General features: G+C 45.7%; 1 protein-coding gene across 1 annotated transcript in view; it reads right to left on the reverse strand.

Moving 5' to 3' along the window:
• Positions 1-16,525: 16,525 nt before the first annotated feature.
• Positions 16,526-21,135, reverse strand: part of LOC122392634 (tolloid-like protein 2) — a 61,724-nt gene continuing 57,114 nt past the window's right edge. Inside the window, exons 20-22 of the mRNA XM_043387716.1 lie at positions 20,156-20,294; positions 19,458-19,569; positions 16,526-18,372 (exon numbers count right to left, since the gene is read on the reverse strand). Of these exons, the coding sequence (XP_043243651.1) occupies positions 18,226-18,372; positions 19,458-19,569; positions 20,156-20,294 (398 nt within the window). The 3' untranslated portion in view covers positions 16,526-18,225. The remainder of the gene's footprint in view (positions 18,373-19,457; positions 19,570-20,155; positions 20,295-21,135) is intronic.

Here is a 21,135-nt window from a genome sequence, read left to right on the forward strand (position 1 = left end):
AAATAACCTTCAAACGGTCTATCTGGCTAAGTGCAGACTCTGAAGAATCAGTCTTCAGGGAGAAAGAAAAACAGCGAATCAGACACCACCAGGGCCGTCAGTATCAAAATCCTCGACCTGCCCTCCCTAGACTTCTAGTTTTTGGATCCATCTATGGCAGATATAACCAGAAAACAGTGGAAATATCTGGCAGAGCTGAAAATGGGCAATAGGAGCCTTTTCAGTCCGCCTAATGAGTCAGGGAGTCCATGGTGCTGTTCAACACGTGCTCAGGCGGGCTGATTCGTGCCGGTGAGAGAGGGGGTAACTTCAAGCACAAGTAAAATACACGATGGACGTTCCTTCACATCGTGTCTGCATGAAATCAAAATGTCCCAGAATGCTCGTCATCCTGGTATATAATTTTGCAACATATATTTGCATTTTAACGCCACTAGACCTCATTACTTTTTAACAAGTAAAAAAAATCACCCTGTAGATTCACATGACGTCATCTGAGACAGGCGTGACGTCAGCAATATCAGCTGAGCGAGAGCAGTCGTCTACTAACAGCTGTATAACTCCCACGAAAAGCTTCCTGAAACTCTCGTCATAAGAGAGACATCACAACCAATTTACTCCAACACACCGACATTAACTGAATCAATTGGTGGGGGTGTGAAAATAACAACCACGTTCAAATTGAAGGCAGTTAAGTGAAGAATGATGACCGTGTGTATGTTTGGATCGCCACTGAAGATTGTGTAGTTATTATCGGGGATAATTGCGAAGAAAGTTGGTGATATTAGCCACCGGTGAAACACAAACTCACCAATTAACGTGAGAATCTTCCCGTGAGGTAATCAGAGGTAAGCAGGCAGTCACTGTCCAAATGAAAAAGAAAGGAGTACAGGTGCAAGCTTCTTATCAATAGCTTACTTTGTGGTAAGCGTAGGCACTTCTTATGATTATTTTTATTACAGTTAACAGCCTAACAGTTAACTATAATCTAAGGGCAAAAAAAACATATTTGTTTGGTCCACTTGTACCCTCTGGATACTCTTACCTAGCGCTGCATGTCATACTTATTCGTCCCCATTGACCCGTTTATAGCCAGACCGTTCTAAATATACGACATCTTGCCAAACCTTTATCGTTATTTCTGTTCAATACGCCCACTCATACCAGACCCGACACTCTACAGCCTTTAGCGCGCGTGTAACTGGGCCAGCGAGCAGCCTAACATGCAGATATGATCTGCAGATTTCAATGAATGTCAAGACACGTCCGATTGCACGACATGGCTGTTAGCCTTTTATAGTGACCCCAGTCATGGCCGCCGACTAGTCGATCTTGTTTGGAATCAGACCCCCTAGCCCCCCCCCCCCACACACACACACCAACCCCTTCCACCCCAGGCTCCTGAAACATCGCATGCGAGAACGCGACACATTCGGTATGACTTGAATTACCGTTTAATTCAGCGAATGCCAGTGAAAGCGTAAAATGCAAAACTGCACACGACATCCGGTATATTTACATCGAGCTGGCACGGAGCAGGCGCGGACTTCCATGCCTGAACATTGCATTAGCAGGAGCATGAACTGGCAGTACAAGTTACAACCTCTGACAAAACGTGCTTCCATAATTAATTTCACTACCAGAAAGGGTTGCATAAAACTAAACCAAGGTTTAGCACAATATTGGCTTTCATTCAAACCAAACATCCCACTATAGGGCTTTGATACGGACACTGGAGACTGCGTCTTATCACAGAAGCATAACCAAGAAAGGCACGAAAGGGTTAACCGCAACCGCATAACAATTTGAAACAAAGGCGCCACAATATTGTTCCGCTTCAATCTGGTCATCACTGGGAACCCATCTCAACACCACAACTCCTTTCTCTCTCCTCCTATCCTGACCTATCCCTGATACCACTCGGACAGCCTACTCCCCTCCTCTCCCCCTCCCCTGACCTCCCCACCCCGCCACCCGTCGCCGAACTCACCGAACCAGTCGTTCACAACCAGTTGGACCTACACCGTGTCTGTACCGATTGGGGAGGGGGAGGGCGTGTCACGTGGGAGAAAGCCGGTGACTAGATCTGGAACGGTGGCATCTAGGAGGCGAGGGGGTCGAACTGTTCATCAGCAAGCTGACATGACAGCAAGGTGGTAGAGAGAGGAGGGCTTACCCGTGCTCTTGACTAATTGAGCATATGCTAATTGACAGGATGGAATGCAGGACACTTCAATTAGACCAAAGATCATTATCAGCAAAATGATCAAGTTTAATGGATGATGGTAGCATTTTACATGAAGCAGGAAGTATCTTGTGTCTTGCAATTGAAACAAGTACTTTTTGCAGGGCAAGTCGAAGCAGTCGCTCCCATTTCTACACTTCATTCGAACTCCATTCGTGCACAAAACGGCCCAGCAGACAAGGCTTTTCGTACACGTTTTCTGATAGATTGAGGTCGTCTCAGCAAACTGCATTCCTTGTGCACGCGTCTGCGTGCTTCTGTGCACAGCCTACTCTGGAATTGCACTCTGCTCGTGGCAGCGGTGGCTTTTGAAGTGATAACTCACGTGCGTAGGACTGGTATTCGAATGGTCAAAGACCGGTATTGGTGCTGGAGCAATGAGCAGCGCGAGCGAATTTTTTGTAAAGCCGAGATTATAAGAAGCAGTTAGGAGTTAGTTGTTATAAGTGCCGAACTGGAGAAGCTTCTAATAAAAATGGTGTGCCGTGTGTGTGCTTCATTTATCCCTCTAGAATACCCCTTTACCTTATAATTTGTTCTAGCTCAATCATTCACATCTCACTACCTGGATCCGCTCACATCATCAAAACATCCAATATCCCACCCAATAAGCCACTGCACTGTAAGAGTTACATAAGATAAGAGTTACGCCACATCCAATGAATCTCCCTGTAGTCCCTTTCGTTACCGTCAATCAGCATTCACCGGCGTCCACCGCCGTCCACATTCCACCTATCCAGTGGACAGTCCACCTAATGACGGGATCACTCCACGGCGGCTAATTTGCCGATAACTGTGACGAAACGTCCCACACGACGCACACAATGGGTAGCGAAAGTCGCTGCACCCGGCTCCGTCCATTGTTGGGCGCGGGAGGCAGCTGTGCCGTCGAAACGAGCAGGGTCCATGGGTCGTTTGGGGGTCGGCTACTCACTGATTGAAGCATACAGATGGTCTAACGTAATAATGGTTGAATGAGATCAGATTCAGCCTGAAATGCATTATTAGATAAATTGTTCCGTCATCAGGCATGAAGGTAGTGAATCATAGCATTGTGGAATGCTTTCGGTCGACAAGCAAATAAAGCGTAACAGCATGGATAATTTATGTTTTCTTGGGTGGTTTACTTTTGTTTGATCAACTATTCTTTTAAACTGTCATTCCCCATTTGATACCTGAATAACGAATATTTAGGTGGCGTTTACATGTTTCAGTAGCACTGTCTCAGCTAGTTATACGCTACAAGTAGGTAGACCACCCAGGTAGCTGGTATGCCTGCGGCTGCGTGACATCACAAATCATAACAGCAAGCATCCTTGTCACTATACAGTAGCCACACCATCCCAGCCACTTTCTACATACACACGCGCGCACGTGGAGTCTGAAGAGCAGCGAGCGACAGAGCATCTCTTGACCAAAGGTGGAGCCTAATCTACCCAAGTCACGTAGTAGCCAGGAGCCACGGAGGTTCAGAACGCACGCGCTTCTGCGGTGAACGGAAAGGAAAATCATGGCTAATGTCCCCGCAGTTCACTTGGTGGTCACTCACCAATTTCACTAGATACACGATTTCTTGGCTAAATAAATCCGCAAGTTTTTTATTACCGCATTCGAAAGCGACACGACACGACACTTGATAGAATTGGTTCCCATTGTTCATTATAAAACCACTCAAGATCGTGGCTAGACAAGTCACGTGACTAGGGTTTCTGGGTTGTATTGAGGTCACGTGACTAGCGGTTTTAGTCTGTAGAAAAGTCACGTGCCTTCAACGGGCAGGCATTGTAGAATTTCGGTCACTGATGCAAATAGCGGAGTCATGTTTACAAAAAGGGCAGGGCTGCTCTCTAAGCAGACCGAAGCAGACACAAGTGTGACATATTTGGCCCATTGCTACTCTCGACAGCTTACTTTGCTGATTTAGCCGTTTTAGGATAAATGATAACAATAACAAGTCAAATGTAAATTTAGAATTACTTGTTATTGTTATCATTTATCCTAACTGTCGTGGATAATTTACATTAGCCGTTTTACTTGTTGTGCAACTGAAGCTCCCAGCTCAGCAACTAGAATCCTCGTCAGTTCCAAAGTTGCTGACCTGTCAGTTTGGTCCACCCATACCGTAAGCTGTGGTCTACTGTCGGCACGTCTGGTTGGACCAGATCCAAAGTAGCCGGCCATAAAAGGCGAGAAAACTGCTGGCATTATGAACCAGTCATAATTAATGCTAACTGGCCAGCGACCTTTTCCAGCACAACACCGCGCCGGTTTCAGATGTTATCTAACTCGCTCCCGAATTTCACCACCCAAAGACGGCCCGTGAAGATTCATCTCATCTGACAATGCTCTAGATTCTGGTGACCTCAGCACATCACCAAACATGAGATAGCACTGAGTTCGTGTGACCCAGCTATGCCAAAGCTCCTTCGTTGGATGAATCCAGAATCGGAGACAATAAACCGTGCTCGAAAACACACGAAGAGACACACGGGGAGATACCAAGAGACACGAAGAGAGACACGATGACGGAAGTAAGTCTAACCAGAGCGGAACGGCGCGGGAACGGCCAAAGCACGCCACTCTAACAGGCGTGCTATGCCGTGCCCGAGCAAGGAGAGACGAAAGACCCCAGTTTATGGGTCTCGGATGCTCAGCTTCACGATAGTTCACAAGTTTCACCTATGCATAGATCCAGCTTGGCCCGGTGAGCCAGCACTTTTCGTCGGCGTTTTCCTCATCACGAGGTCTGTGCTTCTGCAGCGCACGTGATCGTTTTATTAGCCCGCAGAAAAATTGTGAAATGTAGCACAAGCTAAATCGTGCTGTTATTGGCACGGTTCTTCAAAGAGGAAAAGTGTGGCGATAATTATTCCCTCCCGATTGCATATAGCTGCTCAGCGTAGAACTGGCCGCGCACCAAGCGAAAATAATTGGCATATCTATTTCTACCAGCTAAGGGAAAGGCCGTGAATAATTACCGATAGTTTACTAAGGTTTGTTGAATAACACGCATGATATGGCAGATGCTGTGCCTGTTGTGTTGCTCAATTCTTTACACATATTAAATTGGTAAATGCACCACGGGTAGCGTTACATAACGATAAATTTGTGCCGCTAGCCAGCATACGAATTTCCTCAACGGAGTACAAAGCTCACTTTCGTGATTCTCCAAGTCCCGTGTTTGCATGTAAGGGTGCATACTACTGCACTTTTAACTGTGTCATAGTAATAAGCGACCCAGGAAGTCTGTTGAACGCGGCGTGCCCTCAGCACATTAGCACACCAGAGCGGAAAATAGAGCGTGCAAAAATCGGAAAGTGAAAACATCCCGGAATACAGGAAACATGACGAATGGGTCATCAGAGTGCGTGGAAAGCAAAGAGGAAAGTGTAATATAGCAATTGTCATTTCATTTGGAAGCGTAAACCTTCATGTCCTCAGGGCATCCACTGAAGGCTATGAGCAGTACCTATAGGCTATATACTTGACATCCGGCGGCTGACCCGTTGTGTTGAAAATGACGATACGTGCAAATATGGAACATGGAATAAGTGGTAATAGCTAATGCCAACTGCCAAGTAGGTAAGCTTTCTCAAGAATTCTTTCAAAATAAACTGACTGGATGCAATGCTAACAAATCAACAATGTTCTCGTACATCAGCTGGCATCTAGTAATGACAATCAAGCATTATCATTGCATGGTCCAAATAGTTGCGTTAGGCGCAACGCTCCTACCCAAACCATAGGTACCCCTCCTCCGGTGTAGGTATGTAGACATGTAACAGCTCTGATTATAATCAATATCCATGTCCCCAGTAGCGCATCCCAATCGCTCATAATTCACGTGATGATACAACCATGGCCTTTCGGACTGCAGCTATTTGGGTCAACTGCTTCTCTGACGAGACAGCCATGTCTTCTATGACATTTATGTCATCTATGTTATGTGTGTCACTGTCATAAGACAGCGGGAATTCAAAAACATTGAATTGGGTAACTATTGCTGTGAATTATCGACGACATTGCACGTCTTTTTTATCAGCAAGTGATACTTATCTTTAATTTCATTATATAAAGCAAGATTCGGTTGGAAGTTGATAATTGGTTTCTTTCACTTTCACCTATATTATTAATTGTTTTCCTAATATTCTGAACAGTGTACGTTTAGCTATAGAGAAAGCGCTTCAGTTAAATCTAGCACCGCTCATATATTTTATCTTCGTATTCTAGTTATAGCTCATCCACTAAGCTCGTTTTCAACCGCATCAAACGATCATTATTCATCGACATTGGTAGATGACAGCACCCGTGGCTTAGCCAACGGACGAGCGCTTGTTATCTCAACATACATGATTTATTATAAACCACATTCGTTCTAGGCGAGCGATAGTTGAAAATTATTGAATCACATTCGTATCGTTAAACTGAAATAAGCCGTTCTCGAAAAGCAAATATCTATGAAAAAGTACCGGTAGGATATCGAATGCTGCACCACTCAACATACGTTTCCCCCTTCTATCACCACATTTTGAGCTCACTAGCTTCGGCCTTCGGTTTACCGCCCCTCTAATCAAGGACGGTACACCTATGCTGGTATTTTCCAACAAAGAAACACTTTTCACACAACTCTCAGTAGCGGCGGAACACCTTCAATTAAGGGGGGATGGCACTGCCGACTTTTGGTCCCATTCTTTCCATGCAACGCTCATAGGGCTAATGTTAAAATGCCGAAATCAAAGGGGGCACGGTGTCCCGGTGCCCCCCCCCCCCCGTTCCGCCGCCTATGACAACTCTACGTCAGCGTCTCTCAACAGGCACTCTTCGCCTCGTGACCTCGATTTTCGTGAGCGTGCGGGCTCGGCGCGTGCACAATGCGTGCACACCTTGCACACTGCACACTATACTCACCCACGGAAGGCCAGAGATGCGTGACGGAATGTCACGAGCGTCACTCACACTCGATGCTCCTTTGAAGGAATGGCTTACCTAGTTATTGTGGAAATAAAAAATGCACCGAAATACTTTGGGAATGTACCTAAAAAGTGAAGCAATTTTATGCAATAGCGATGGTGTGAGCCATAGTTTTGCTTACCTTATCTACAAATAAATGTTGAATATTGGATTTGTTTTCAAACAAAACGACAAAAAGGATGTTTAGTGAGGGTGGTCACTTACTATTTGAACGCTGTAGGAATTTTATGAAGACCCAGAACGTGATGCAGGGGTTCTGATCAAATCCAGACATACGAGCTTCTAAGATCCATTTTTACCTCGTTAAACAGTATAACGTAATGTGGAATCCCGGATTAATTCCATTATGAGGACCTGTTTAATCGTTACGATCTAATTAGTTAATTCACTAAAATCCATCTCGCTGCCAGGATCCAGCACGATAACAACAGAACTATTGAAGGTCATCAGATGCAGTCTTTTTTACGTGCGTACTGATACACACTTCTCAGAAACTATCAATACTAAAACCAATTTGTGTGTAATTCAACAAGCGAAATTCAACTGTCATAAATCACTGAAGCTGGTTTTCACATTGATTCTAGTTCACATGGCCGTGAACTCCCGATATTCAAGATTCTGACGTTTCATGCTACTCGGCCGTGGTAAATCCTGCAGCAGGATCCTGCAGTATAGTGTCCTTCATGGTGACATTCAATGGAATGCGGATTACTTAGAAAAATTCAGCCCTGCGACACATGAACACAGCTTCAGCCAGATAAGGAGCAATACAAATAACTGAAACATTGTTGTTCAATACCCAGCATCCTGAAACTGTCGGCAGCCTTGATAAATCGGGCAGGTGACCTTCTGATTTTGGCCAGATTTCCTGCAGAGGTCCTCTCGGCTAGCACGCAGGCTGTGATAACGCTAAAATAGCCATTGTGATAGCCGTTTGACAAAAGTTCAATAACTTCACCCTCACTTGTCACCGGCACGGCATATTGGGCTTCTGTGATCAGAAATGTCCTCTGACCAAATGAGGCTGAGTTGCAAGGCCCATGGTGTTCGTCAACAATTACATGAGTTGCATGCTGCGTTTCAGTGAGAGAATGCAGAAAATGCTGTGGATAATGGCTTGTTGAACCATGCACTTCAATAGGCTTGTGTAACGCCCAAGAAACAATGGCATACAAAGGACGGATTTAGTCCCTGGTACGAGCAGGACCAAAAATTTTGACGACATTGCGCTACGTCACAAACTCAAGGTAAATGCTTCCCAGCCCCTTGAACAATCGTGAAGAAGTCCTGAACTTTTACCCATCCGCAAATCGTGTAGAAGCTTCTCGTTCACAAAACGCATTAAGACGGTGACACCATGCAGTACCAGCCAACTCATTCAGAATAAAACAATCAAAACATGCAACAAAATGTCCCCAAGAATAGTAAAAACATTGTTTTCAGATACGCATTAATTAAAAGCAAGTATCGTGCTGTTCCTCATTTTCTATTTGCCGGATAATGATACCACGGAAAACGTATGCATGTGCGTTTCCTCATTGCATGAGTGGATGTTTTCATAGTAAGGCTAAGTATTACAACCGTGCGGCGTGCACCGGAAAAGACAAAAGGAAAACGGCCAGGGAAGATCAAATTCATAATCCTCTCGAGTCTCGATGCTAATTCGATCAGATTAATTAATAAGTTGTATGTTACTGAGACTTTGGTAGTGAGCAAAGCTGTCAGCAAGTTCCTCATTCTCATGATTCTAATATAGGTGTGCCTTGTTTAGCCAACATTTTCATATTCAGTGCTTTTGAGCAGGATTCTTCATTGTTACGAGGCCAGGAATCAACTGACGTTAAATGTGGTGACATGCTGATCTGCGTTTATGTGGCATCATTGAATTTAGGATAAAAAATGTACGATCAAAGTGGTTATTTTAATTCCATCGGCAATTTGTACCTGCACTCTGAGAAAATAAATCTGCAAAATAATGTCCATAGACTAAACAGAGCACATCACCTCCCTACTATATCGCGACTCCTCGAGCTGTGCATGGGACTCACCTGTCTTGGGATTGATCCTTACTCCAGTCGTCTCCACTCCAGCTCTGCACTATTATTCTCCGTTCACAGTTCGCACACTCGCGAGTTTGCACTTCCCACTCCACTTGTCGAGTGACACTACCTCAAACTCTGGCCACAGGTACTGGTGACACACACTTCTCAAAGCCCTGACACCATTTACCGACACTCCTTGGCTGTCCTCGCCCTCTTCACACACTCTCCGAGCCCCTTCTGTGAGCACCTCTCACACCGTCTCAGAGCGGAACTCACGCCCCACGAGGTCTCTCACACGCCCTCGTAGGTCTTCTCACGCCTTGCAATCCTTCCGCAGTCACAGCGAGCACGGAACTCCGAGTTACTTCCGCGGTGTGACACGACCAGGTTTTCTCACAGTGACACGTCGCAACCGGAAGATGTCTGCAGATCAATTATGAAACCGTCACAGATGCGAAATTGTTGTTGATGTCTTCTGTGATGTGCTCGTAAGTCTTATAGGACGTGATTTTATTGCTTAATAACTCCGCTTAAGAAGAAGTGGTTAACTTAGTGGTTCAGTTTCCACAATAGCTAAGAACTCAGCTCAGCTCAGCTCAGCTCAGCTCCGGAGCTAATCCTCAGCTCTCCCAGCGGTAGCTAACAGCCGTCCTCACCTGCCCGCCACCAGAGACCGGGTAGTTTCACGTGGAGCCAGCGGCGGATGACCACACCTCACAGGACCTGAGAGGCTGGACCGGGTCCACTCTCAGTTTCACCGAGACGAGCCCCAGGCTGCGGCGGCTGCTTCCGGCACGTGGGAGAGGGCCTTGGAGATGGAGACCTCGAGGGAAGTGCAGGTGGAGATGTCGTAAAACCACACCCAAGTTCACTTCAATGCCGTCTTATCTTTTTTTACGGACAGCACTACAACCATTCAAGACTATACGCACCGTGTGGTTCACTTTATAATCCAGAACCCGCTGGGTTCTTGACTTACTTGGCTATTGGCTCAGCTCCTTAGCTCGCATTAGAATTTAGAACTGACAGATATTTTGGTGTTTTGATCATTCGTCACACGTAGAATATCCGTTGTCACTTGCCAGGTGATTAGCTCACTTTTCACTCGGTGAATGTCACTTCTTTAGCTCACATAATCAATCACGATTCACGAGTGTCACTTCTCTCAGCTCACTTTGTCACCAATCGCCGAGTGACAGACACTGGGTCATCACCGCACCTCACTCCGTAATACGGGCTCCCCGATCCGACCCGTACCGAGGCCGGTACGATAGTGAACACGGGAGCCGGGCGGCTGCCGGCTGGACCGGCTCGTACCGATAGTCAGCCGGCGCGGCCGTCAGCTGACGCGCAGTCGCGGGGGTACTAACTGCGATGGCCAGTCAGATGCTCTAAAATTCGATCGGGTTTGCTCAATGTGGAAGGCTTTTGATGGTAATTCCTCTTTAAAAGGAAGCAGAAGCGGTGGTTCCCTTAGCAAATGTTCTATTTAGTTACACTTCTTACATAAAACAAAAAATGAAGAAAAGGAAACGGGGCTGACACATTCGATACTTTACGAATGGTCCAATTTCAAGGATCTGTCTTTCAGCTAACAAAGCAAATGGATGCATGAGTCATTTGGAGTCATTGATCCCACATATCCAACATAGCCAGCTGAACAATTCAGCTTAATGAGTCACATGTAGGTACTTGCGAGTACAAACCGCACCATTCTAGCAATTCTCCCACCATCAAGCGGCTACCTCGGTAACCCAGACATCCCCACAGCTCCCGTGTTTTGGGTCGGTCAGGCGGCGGAAGTGGCCGACAAGGGTCCAGGTGCGTTGGGGAGGGGAGGGGAGGGGAGGGAGGGGAGGCCTCCCCTGAGCCCCACAGGAAGCGAGTAGCGACCCCCGACCCGTATACCAACGGACAACGGAAAACACCCGGCCCGGGTAGGCCCGGTGGGAAGATGATGAGTCATAGTTCAAATATGTATTGAATGGTCGGTTTTGCCATGATCAAATAATTAAATATGGTGATGAAATTGACCAGTAACATGGCAGTAAGATGTATTTTTAAATAACAAAATGAGGCCGAAAATATAGAACGAGCTTTCGTCTTACGACATCATCGGGTTCTGGCTTAGCCGAGGCAATCACATTTGAAAAATTGGAACAGAACCAAATATTCACACGTGCACATTGGCCCAGATGGCTTTTGGAGGTCATGTAGCGATACGTATTGCGCAAGAGACGTACACTTAAAAAGACCAATGCAAATATCGGATACAAATCGATACAATTAAACAAGAGCAGACCGCAGCACGCTCGCCGTCACATTCAACTGCATCACACACTGTACCAATATTTAACCATACATGTATGTGGTCATGTAGGCTATACAAGTAGTATCCTTACAATAGTTACAGTACCCCAAATCGTATACAAGTGGTCATATAAACTACACAAGTGTGTGTGGGGGGGGGGGGCTGTGTGTTTGTGTTGGGTGCTCGTGCGCTAGAGCCTAGTGTGTTAAAGGCCACGAGCTTTGCATTGTGTTCAGGCTAGGCCGAAGGTTTCTGATGTGGATTGATTCCATTATTTTTACTTCCGCGCAATCTTTACCTGTATCTAGAATTTCTATGCGGAAGGAGTTGTTAATGTCACTATTGGAAAGGTCGTTGTGAGAGTGCAAGATATGCTCGCCTAGTGGTGTGTCTAGCTTTCTTAGACGTGCGTTACTCAGATGTTCGTTGAATCTGTAGCGAACTGGTCTCGTGCATTCTCCTATGTAGGTTTCCGCACGTTCTGCTGTCTCGCATGGCTTACACGTGATTTTGTACACTGCGTTTCTCGTACTGCATTTTTTGTCGAGTCCATTGGTACAGGCATGACAATGTCTGTTGCCGGCGGGACAGGGAGGACGGGTGAGTGCTGATGAGATCAATTTCCTTTGAAGTGAGTTGTTGTTCGTCCATACCGGTTTAATAGGGGCTTTAGCCCCACGAAGGATGCCGTTGACGCGGCGGACTATTGATTTGTATCGATTTGTATCCGATATTTGCATTGGTCTTTTTAAGTGTACGTCTCTTGCGCAATACGTATCGCTACATGACCTCCAAAAGCCATCTGGGCCAATGTGCACGTGTGAATATTTGGTTCTGTTCCAATTTTTCAAATGTGATTGCCTCGGCTAAGCCAGAACCCGATGATGTCGTAAGACGAAAGCTCGTTCTATATTTTCGGCCTCATTTTGTTATTTAAAAATACATCTTACTGCCATGTTACTGGTCAATTTCATCACCATATTTAATAGTTCAAATACGGAGGACGCGGGGGTCGGGAACGGATGGGTGGCACAAAGGTGGGAAAATGGACTGCTCAAGAATGACCCTTCGGTCTAAGGGATGATTCACATTAGAAAGAACTGTGATACATTGCTCCTGAAGGTGTATATTATATTTTTTTTTATTTCACTTCAACCACTGAATTATTTACCTATAAAAAACGTTAAAACGGCGATTAAAATGCCTAGAAATTCAGCTGACATTTCCCTGTTCGGTGGGGTGTGGGGGGGGGGGGAAGGGGATCATACAGGTAACCCGAACTCACTCACATTTCACGATCGCCTAATCAACAATCACCCAAACACGATACTTTCATCACATAATATATCACGAGCACCACACCAATATCCTCATTAGTGTGTAATTACCCGATTACCCGCGTGAACAGCGTCGTTACGCAATTTTGACACCGATTTGTTAGCGACGTGAAAGTTACTCGTGTTAATCATGGTATCATCGCTCGTGAAACATAGTTCTGGTGTTCCCCCAGGCGAGGAATGTGCTTAACCCGCGCCCCGTAGGGCTACCGGCGGACCCTACCACCCGTAGGGGGGGGGGCCGTTTCGGCCCCCCCCCTAAGATCTCGGAAAGTTACCGGCCGATTTTCAAAATTCAAACGGCGTTCGATAGCCCCACCCGGGAACTACCTTGTGACCAAATTTCATTGACCTAGGTCAAACCGATGACGTCACAGGTCAGGTCAAAGGTCAGATTTTCACCGTTCACAGGCAATTCAAGAAATGTGCTGTGAAAGCGAGTAAATTGGTAATTTATTGAAAACCATCGATGGTACATTGTTCGTCAAACACATACTTTGCTATATGAGGTCACTGATACCAGGTCAGGTCACAGCGAGGTCAGGTCACCGGGGGTCACAATATGAATGTGTCGTGTGATACATGTTTTATGGTCCATTTTACATGACAAATGCGATTATGTGGTTTAGGCAGCCTTTGGGACCAGCCTAGGTCACGTTTTTGTGAAGGTCAGGTCAAGGTCAGGTCAAATTAGGTCAAATTTCAAAGTTGATATTTTTGCATAAAATGGGTATCGATTCGATGCAGCTCGTCACGGAGAGTCTAATGGTGGTCTTCGTTTTGCTCTACGAGTTCTAGAATTGCCAAAAATTGAGTTTGAAAATTTGAAGTCATCATTTCTGAACAGTTTTTTCGCTATAACTTGGCCAAAAAACGAGGTATCGATCTGAAATTTGGTATGTAGATAGAAGACGGTAGGCACTATCACATATATTCCGGTTTTTTCGAAACTCAAAAAAAAATTGGATTTTTTGGCGAATATATCCAAAAAAGTGCTTTTTTGATTTTTGGGGGTCAAAACTCCAAAATTTCAAAAATTCGAGATAGCAGTTTTGTAGCCCTGTTAATTCTACACCTTTTATATCTTGATCATTTTTCTGTATCTTCAAAGCTGTAGTCCTGACAGGTCTTCTCACGAAGGTCTTTTTCGGCCGAAAATGACAGAACATGACGTCACTCTGACGTCATTTGTGGCCAACCTATCATAGCCTCTGGAAAAATTTTTGGTCACAATGTGTAAAATTGATGCCCGGAGGGGTCCTGAAAGTTTGGTGGCGATATCTCCAGCCGTTTAGGAGATATCGACCGAAAAGGACAGGGGGGCCGTTTCGGCCCCCCCTACGGGGCGCGGGTTAAAACGGAGCATGTTTGATGGAAAAGGACACGTGTTACATTACAACGCTCGTCGCATTTGGTGTCTGAACTGAGTGTTTCGGTGTGAAGAGAGAGAGAGTGAGAGAGAGAGAGAGAGAGAGAGAGAGAGAGAGAGAGAGAGAGAGAGAGAGAGAGAGAGAGAGAGAGAGAGAGAAAGAAAGAGAGAGACAGAGAGAGAGACAGAGACAGAGACAGAGACAGAGAGAGAGAGAGAGAGAGAGAGAGAGAGAGAGAGAGAGAGAGAGAGAGGGAGAGAGAGAGAGAGAAAGGGAGGGAGAGAGAGAGAGAGAGCGAGAGCGAGAGGGAAAGAGGAAAGACGTGGAAACAAAAGACAAAAGACAAATTACACTGACGCTGCTAGACCCAGACCATGACCGCATGAAACTCCGGACCCATTGTGTTCCATCGTAGCAATTTCAACAGTTGCTCCCTCCTCGTGGCCTGACCTTGTGCGCGTTAATGGGTTAATTACTGGGTTCATTACCGGTCCTCTGACGGGGCATTTTTCGTCAGGAGCTGCCAGCTTTAAGTCACGATCCTACAGCGCGCCCAAGGACGGTTACAAAGCTCGAGGGCTGGGAAAATGGATGTGACATGAACAGGCGCATTGTCGAGCAAAAATGGATGGGAAGGGAACAGTCGGGCTTGTTGTGGTCAAGACTGGCCTACTGCCTAACTGGCCTACTGCCTAAGCTACGAGTTAAAGAACCAATATCGTTTTTATACAAGTTACGAGTGATCTTGTATTTATTTTATCCTTAGTTCACCGAGTATGTCTTTGGCCCTGACACCCTTTCTTTTAGCCCCTGCCTTATTCTAAGCATTTATACAATCATTAGGGTAAGATGCCTCATTAGCGACCCCCTTACTTTGAACCGTCACTGGTCACGCTTTATGGGTGCCACTGTAAAACTCGGAATTGATTTTCGGAGTGATCGTTCATTTTCCCATCAGGATCTATGCATTTTCTGCCCCGATATCCACAAATTTATTTATAGTGAGTATTTTGGCAAACCATTGCAAAAAAAAAAAACGCTTATAGGGAACATGTTCAAATTAGCGACCGGTGAGAGTCGCTAATAGGTCTACGGGTTTCACCATGGGTAGTACAGATGGCAAAAAAATGTTACGCTCGAAAACAGGAAATAAAATACTTAGACATAGCATATACGTCAATGGAACAGGAGCATTTAGCCAGCGTTTGTGGAAGCTGATCACGTAATGCACCAAAGGCGAAAATAAGGCGAAAAACCATTTTTGGATCTAATCCCGCATTGTACCTATTCGAGGACCGCGCTGGATTCGGCTCCTCTGCAGTCAACCATGACATTTGGTATCACCCGCCACACATCGCAAGCTTCAGCAACGCAACCCCTCATTTTCCCTTCTCTTTTCCCATTCACTTCCCTTCTTGAGCTATTTTCGACCAGTGTCGGGCGCAAATAGGAAATATGGGCTGTGACACATTTTTAACAACCATGCAGTGCACAGTCAAGAGTTCACTACGGGAAGGCTGCAATCAATGAAAAAATGATTGTCGATTCAAAGTAAAAAAGGTGCATCATCTACACGTGCATCGCTTTCATCAGACATGGCACAAAAATACACGGTTTGGATAAGAAAATGGGCATTTTTATTTAATTGGGTAGCTAGTAAGCAACCTTACCCTACATATCTTTGTATTTGTATTGTCCACATCAGACCGGTAGATCTCGTTTCCAACAGCAACAGCGACAACGCAGCAATCTGGCAAGTCTTTATTTGTTCTTTGTTGCAGATTCTGTCCTATTGTGTAATGTGTGTTGGGTAGCCTACGTGAATGCGTTTTTATGTTATAAATTTCGAATATGTTTGTAAATGAGTTCACAGTCAAGCACATTTTAGGTAAATGACGCTCTTGGCGAGCAGGTGTTGCAGTCTTAACGTATAGACAATTTCGTTGGTGTTTTTCTACATTGCCATTCCGCCTTTTATTCGCTAGCTTTTAGTTTGTTTTCATTATCTTTTAGCAATTAAGGAAAAAAGTTTATCTTAGTTGGTTCTGACCAAATATAATAAAAGCTACCTTTCGGGGGTGAGTGCAGTACACGAGCTGAAGGGCCAATCCCTCCGACCTTATTTCGATTTCGATTGCCTTCCCTTTTCATCCCAATAGAACAGCAGCAATAAAAAATCGACCTCCAGCTGAAGAATATCACGTTTCGCATATCAAAGCGGCACGCCAGTCAACAGTAAACACACAATATCGAATTATTAGATTGTATTTATACAGCACAAATGACGACCAACAGAGGCCATCGACGACTAAAATTAATGTACTTGAACAGCCTTGTCCGTGACATGTTTATATGAAAAACGGAAAGGAATACCAGATAAGTCACACATCGAAACGAGCGAGTGGTTTACTGAAAATATTACATAGGCATTACACGATTTTCGTAAGATATTTTAGACGGGCGTTGAACATACGAGAACATACTTGTATACTCATGAGAGCCGCTTTTCACCATTCGACATAACAAATAGTCTATCAAGACAGTGGCTTGTATGAGACAAATTGATAATGATGTGTGCATCTCGAATCCGCCGTTCCAACCAACCAGCGAGGCGAAGATTCACAAATGTGACTGCCTAGTGTTAGGAATATTGGATACAAAAGATCCGCAGCGCAGGAAGGAAAGAGTAGTTTAGGCCAAATTATGACGCCACGTTTTTGAGGAGGAACTCTTTTTTCAGAATGATTATTTTCTTATTTATTTATTTTTTTGACAGAAGAATGTCCTACACAGAATAGCACAATAGTTCGAAAGAAGAGACACCACTGCAATATAACCGATCCTTGTCGATACAATCTTCCGATCTTTAGAGTTCACACACCTCGCTCGTTGCGGTTAAAAGATCAAATAGTCGACTCTCATGACACATTAGTACTAAACATAAACATGACATGGCACAGTTATCCACTAAATCTATATCGATATTACCTTGTCGACTACACACTCAGTCGATAGGGTCTGACAAAGGGTTTGGCACAAACCTGGTACCTCCTTACCCCATCCCATTACCCCCTCCCCCCCCCATCTACCACCTCCCCCAGTGTCTCCCAACAGCTGACTACCAGCTAGGGAGTCGCAAAAACGAAGCAGGAGGGTGGTAATACCGGCTTAATTTTGATTTAAAACATTGATCAAACATTAGCGAATACGCTAAGTGGCACACAACGGAACAAATGCGACGGGATTCGACTCGCGAGGGTCGCAATTGAACGCAACACTCGTCACTGCTAAAAATAAAGTCCTAAAGACGGAGCTAATCAGTCCTCTAAAACATCAGCAAAGAAGACAGCGTTCTTATCTCGTCTCATCAGACCAATCTAGAAGACGTGAAGTGACCGTGACACTGCTGACCACGGGCTTACATACATCCTCACGTCCAAATCCATTTCCACCAATAGATAGCAGCGCCATCTGTGCTGCTCCGTGTTCGCTCTTTCCTAGCACCCATCATGGTCTTGTTGGACAATAAGTACACTCACGACGCATCTTGCGTCTCCGATTCTTTCACGTGCGATGGATACAGGACTTTTCGGCGATACCACAAGCGACCGACAGAGGGCAGCTTGGTGTTTACAGAGTCCAGCATTGAGGGTTTCACGCAAAAGAACTTCCAAGCGTCCTCCCGCGTTCCGGAACAGCGTCGCTTTTTTCAAACCAGTGACGTCATCGGAGACTTCAATCACATGGCATCACTAAAACATCAATCCAGTGACGTAATCAAAACACCGAACTTATGATGTCATCGTTGCCAGCTCGGTTCCAACTCAAACCTCAATCAGATTTCCAAGTTATTCCAAAACCTCAGTTGTATACCATCATGACAACAACACATCACATGTCAGAATGCGCATTCCAGCAAATCCCAGCACTACTTCTCCAAGCCAAGTCCTCAGTGTTTCTTGCTGCCCTCCAGATCTGGTCTCTGGTAGGCGTCGATTATCTCGTAGGAAGCCGAGAATCCTTTAGCGTTCATCGTGTCGTCCGTTTTGAAAATCACACGTAACACCTCATCGGTGGACACGATCGGAGGTGGAATCTGGGGAAGAAAGAAAACCGGGGGGCGGTGAGACAAAAAGGAGGTGAGATGGTGAGACAAGCTGCGAAAAGGCGTAACGAATGAAAGATTAGTGAGAGTTCATTGAACGGAGTGCGCTGGATATATTCGAGACATAGTTACCAGTATAACGCCTTTTGGGGCGACTAACGGAGCGAGCGAGAGGGTGGGCCTTGCACGTGCGAAATTTCGAGGGGGTACCTCCAACTGACTTGTGCACGGCACCTTACTAACCGGTCTCTGGCGATGTGCCAAATTTGAGCACAATCGGCCCAGCCGTTCTCGAGATTTGGAAGCGGCACCCTGCACGTGCGCACGTGCAAAATGGGTCCCAACTGACTTGTGCACGGCACCCTACTAACTGGTCCCTAACCGTGTACCAAATTTGAGCGCAATCGGTCCAGCCGTTCTCGAGATCTGGAAACGACCCCTGCACGTGCGCACGTGCAGCAGCACCCCAACTCTGGCACATGGATATGCATTGCCTAGTGGATGCCTACCTACATGCCAACTTTCAGCGCAATCGGCCCAGTAGTTACCGAGATATTGCAACTATTACAAAAGTGACACCTCTTTGTTTTGCACGTGGCGCGTGCATAAGGGGTCACCCACATGCATCGGGAATAGTCCAATACTTGGTAGAAGGAATGAAGCTACCCTACAAAAATTACCGCATGTATGTAAATCGGTCAAGTGGTTGCTGAGATATAAGCGTCGCAGAATCGTGACCACGGCCGGCCGGCCGGCCGGCCGCTCATACTCAGAAATTTCCGTTATTCTACGTAAGACTCCGCTCGCTTCGCTCGCTCCGTAAAAAAAGCTTAAGGATTCCTGCAGTAAAAGTACAAATTATACCTATATTACTAACTTTTCTGAACTTTTAGCCCCCAACAACCCCTTCCTCTATTTACATCCCTCTCCTACCCTCCTCTCCCTCCCACCCTTCTCTCTCCATCCTTGATATCATCCTCTGTCTTTCCTTCCATCCCCTGCAGCTCCCTCCCTCTCCCAGTTTCCTCCCGCCTTCTCCTTCCCCAACTCGCATTACCCTATGACGTCATATTTACCTCGTTACCACAGTACTTGTGCGGCATATGAGCCGTCTCGTCAAAACCGTCCACCACTTTGACGTTATCGTATCCACAATCCTGTTCATGCTCCAGCTCGAACGTCAGGAACCTGTCACAAAACCAAATGTAACGTTAATGTAACGCATGACTATGCAAGCGCTTAAGTAGCGTATGCACACGTTACTTTAACGCATACGTTAAAGTAACGTATGCGACGTTACGTGAAGCCTACAAGGAAGACATGGTAAAAAATGCCAGCTATTGAGAGAAGAAAAAGCATTGGTGAAAAACGGCGAAGGGGCAATCTTCGGCAAGGTATCTGCACTTGATCAACCAGTGCACCCTGTCTATGAGCTGAAACTTCAGAAAAAAACTCCAATGTAAATGCTTAGCTTTTCGGGGAAAACAGTTGAGAAAATCACAAGCAATAAAAAAACAATGATAAAACATTACATAGATGTTCAATATTTATTGACATCCCAATTGTATTCGGTGGCTTGCTGTTAAGTGAGGGTCAGGGAAAGGTCAGGGAAAGCTCAGATCAGGGTCAGGTCATGTCAGGGTAGGGCTATACCAGGATCAGGTCAAGGTAAGATCGATTTAGATCCGGTTCAGGTCAGGCTCCAGTCAGGTCAGGGTCAGGGTCAGGGTCACTGGTCACTGGTCAGGATCAGGTCGGGTCATTGTTATCGTACCTGAGTCGCACATAGTAGCCCACTGGCGCCTCTATGGTCCAGGTACACTCTGCCCGATTGCCGTAGTTTTCATCGCCGTACTTTGCGTGAGAGTAGAGATGTTGTACCTCGTGTTCAGCAAACAGGTACCCGCCGCACACTGCGGTACACGGGGGTACACAGTGGTCAGTAGAAGTACAGGTACCCGGTACACAGGGGTACACAGTGGTCAGTAGAAGTACAGGTACCCGGTACACAGGGGTACACAGTGGTACACAGTGGTCAGTGGAAATACAGGTACCCGGTACACAGGGGTACACAGTGGTCAGTAGAAGTACAGGTACCCGCCGTGGTACACAGGGGTACACAGTGGTCAGTGGAAATACAGGTACCCGGTACACAGGGGTACACAGTGGTCAGTAGAAGTACAGGTACCCGGTACACAGGGGTACACAGTGGTCAGTAAAAATACAGGTACCCGGTACACAGGGGTACACAGTGGTCAGTAAAAATACAGGTACCCGGTACACAGGGGTACTCATTGGTCAGTAGAAATACAGGTACCCGGTACACAGGGGTACACAGTGGTCAGTAGAAGTACAGGTACCCGCCGTGGTATACAGGGGTACACAGGGGTACACAGTGGTCAGTAGAAATACAGGTACCTGCCGCACACTGCGGTACACGGGGGTACTCAGTGGTCAGTAGAAGTACAGGTATCCGCCGCACAAAACCTTATTTCGAGGTTATTTATTCATCGGCCAAAATTATGGCACAATCCGCGCTAGCAGACTTCATAAGCATTGCCTCTACACCATTTTCGATGCATTTTAAGACAAATGAAGTCCAATTTAAAACAGTTGATTTCTGAATTAAAACAATTGACAGGCGGGTTAAAACACGTGACATTCATCTTAAAACAACTGACATGCGATTTAAAATAAATGAAAAGCAAATTAATATAAATGACATGCAATTTAATCATACAAATATAGGTACGT

The sequence above is a fragment of the Amphibalanus amphitrite genome, unplaced genomic scaffold (assembly GCF_019059575.1).
Source record: "Amphibalanus amphitrite isolate SeventyFive unplaced genomic scaffold, NRLGWU_Aamphi_draft 000494F_arrow, whole genome shotgun sequence".
NCBI classification, from domain to species: Eukaryota; Metazoa; Arthropoda; class Thecostraca; order Balanomorpha; family Balanidae; genus Amphibalanus; species Amphibalanus amphitrite.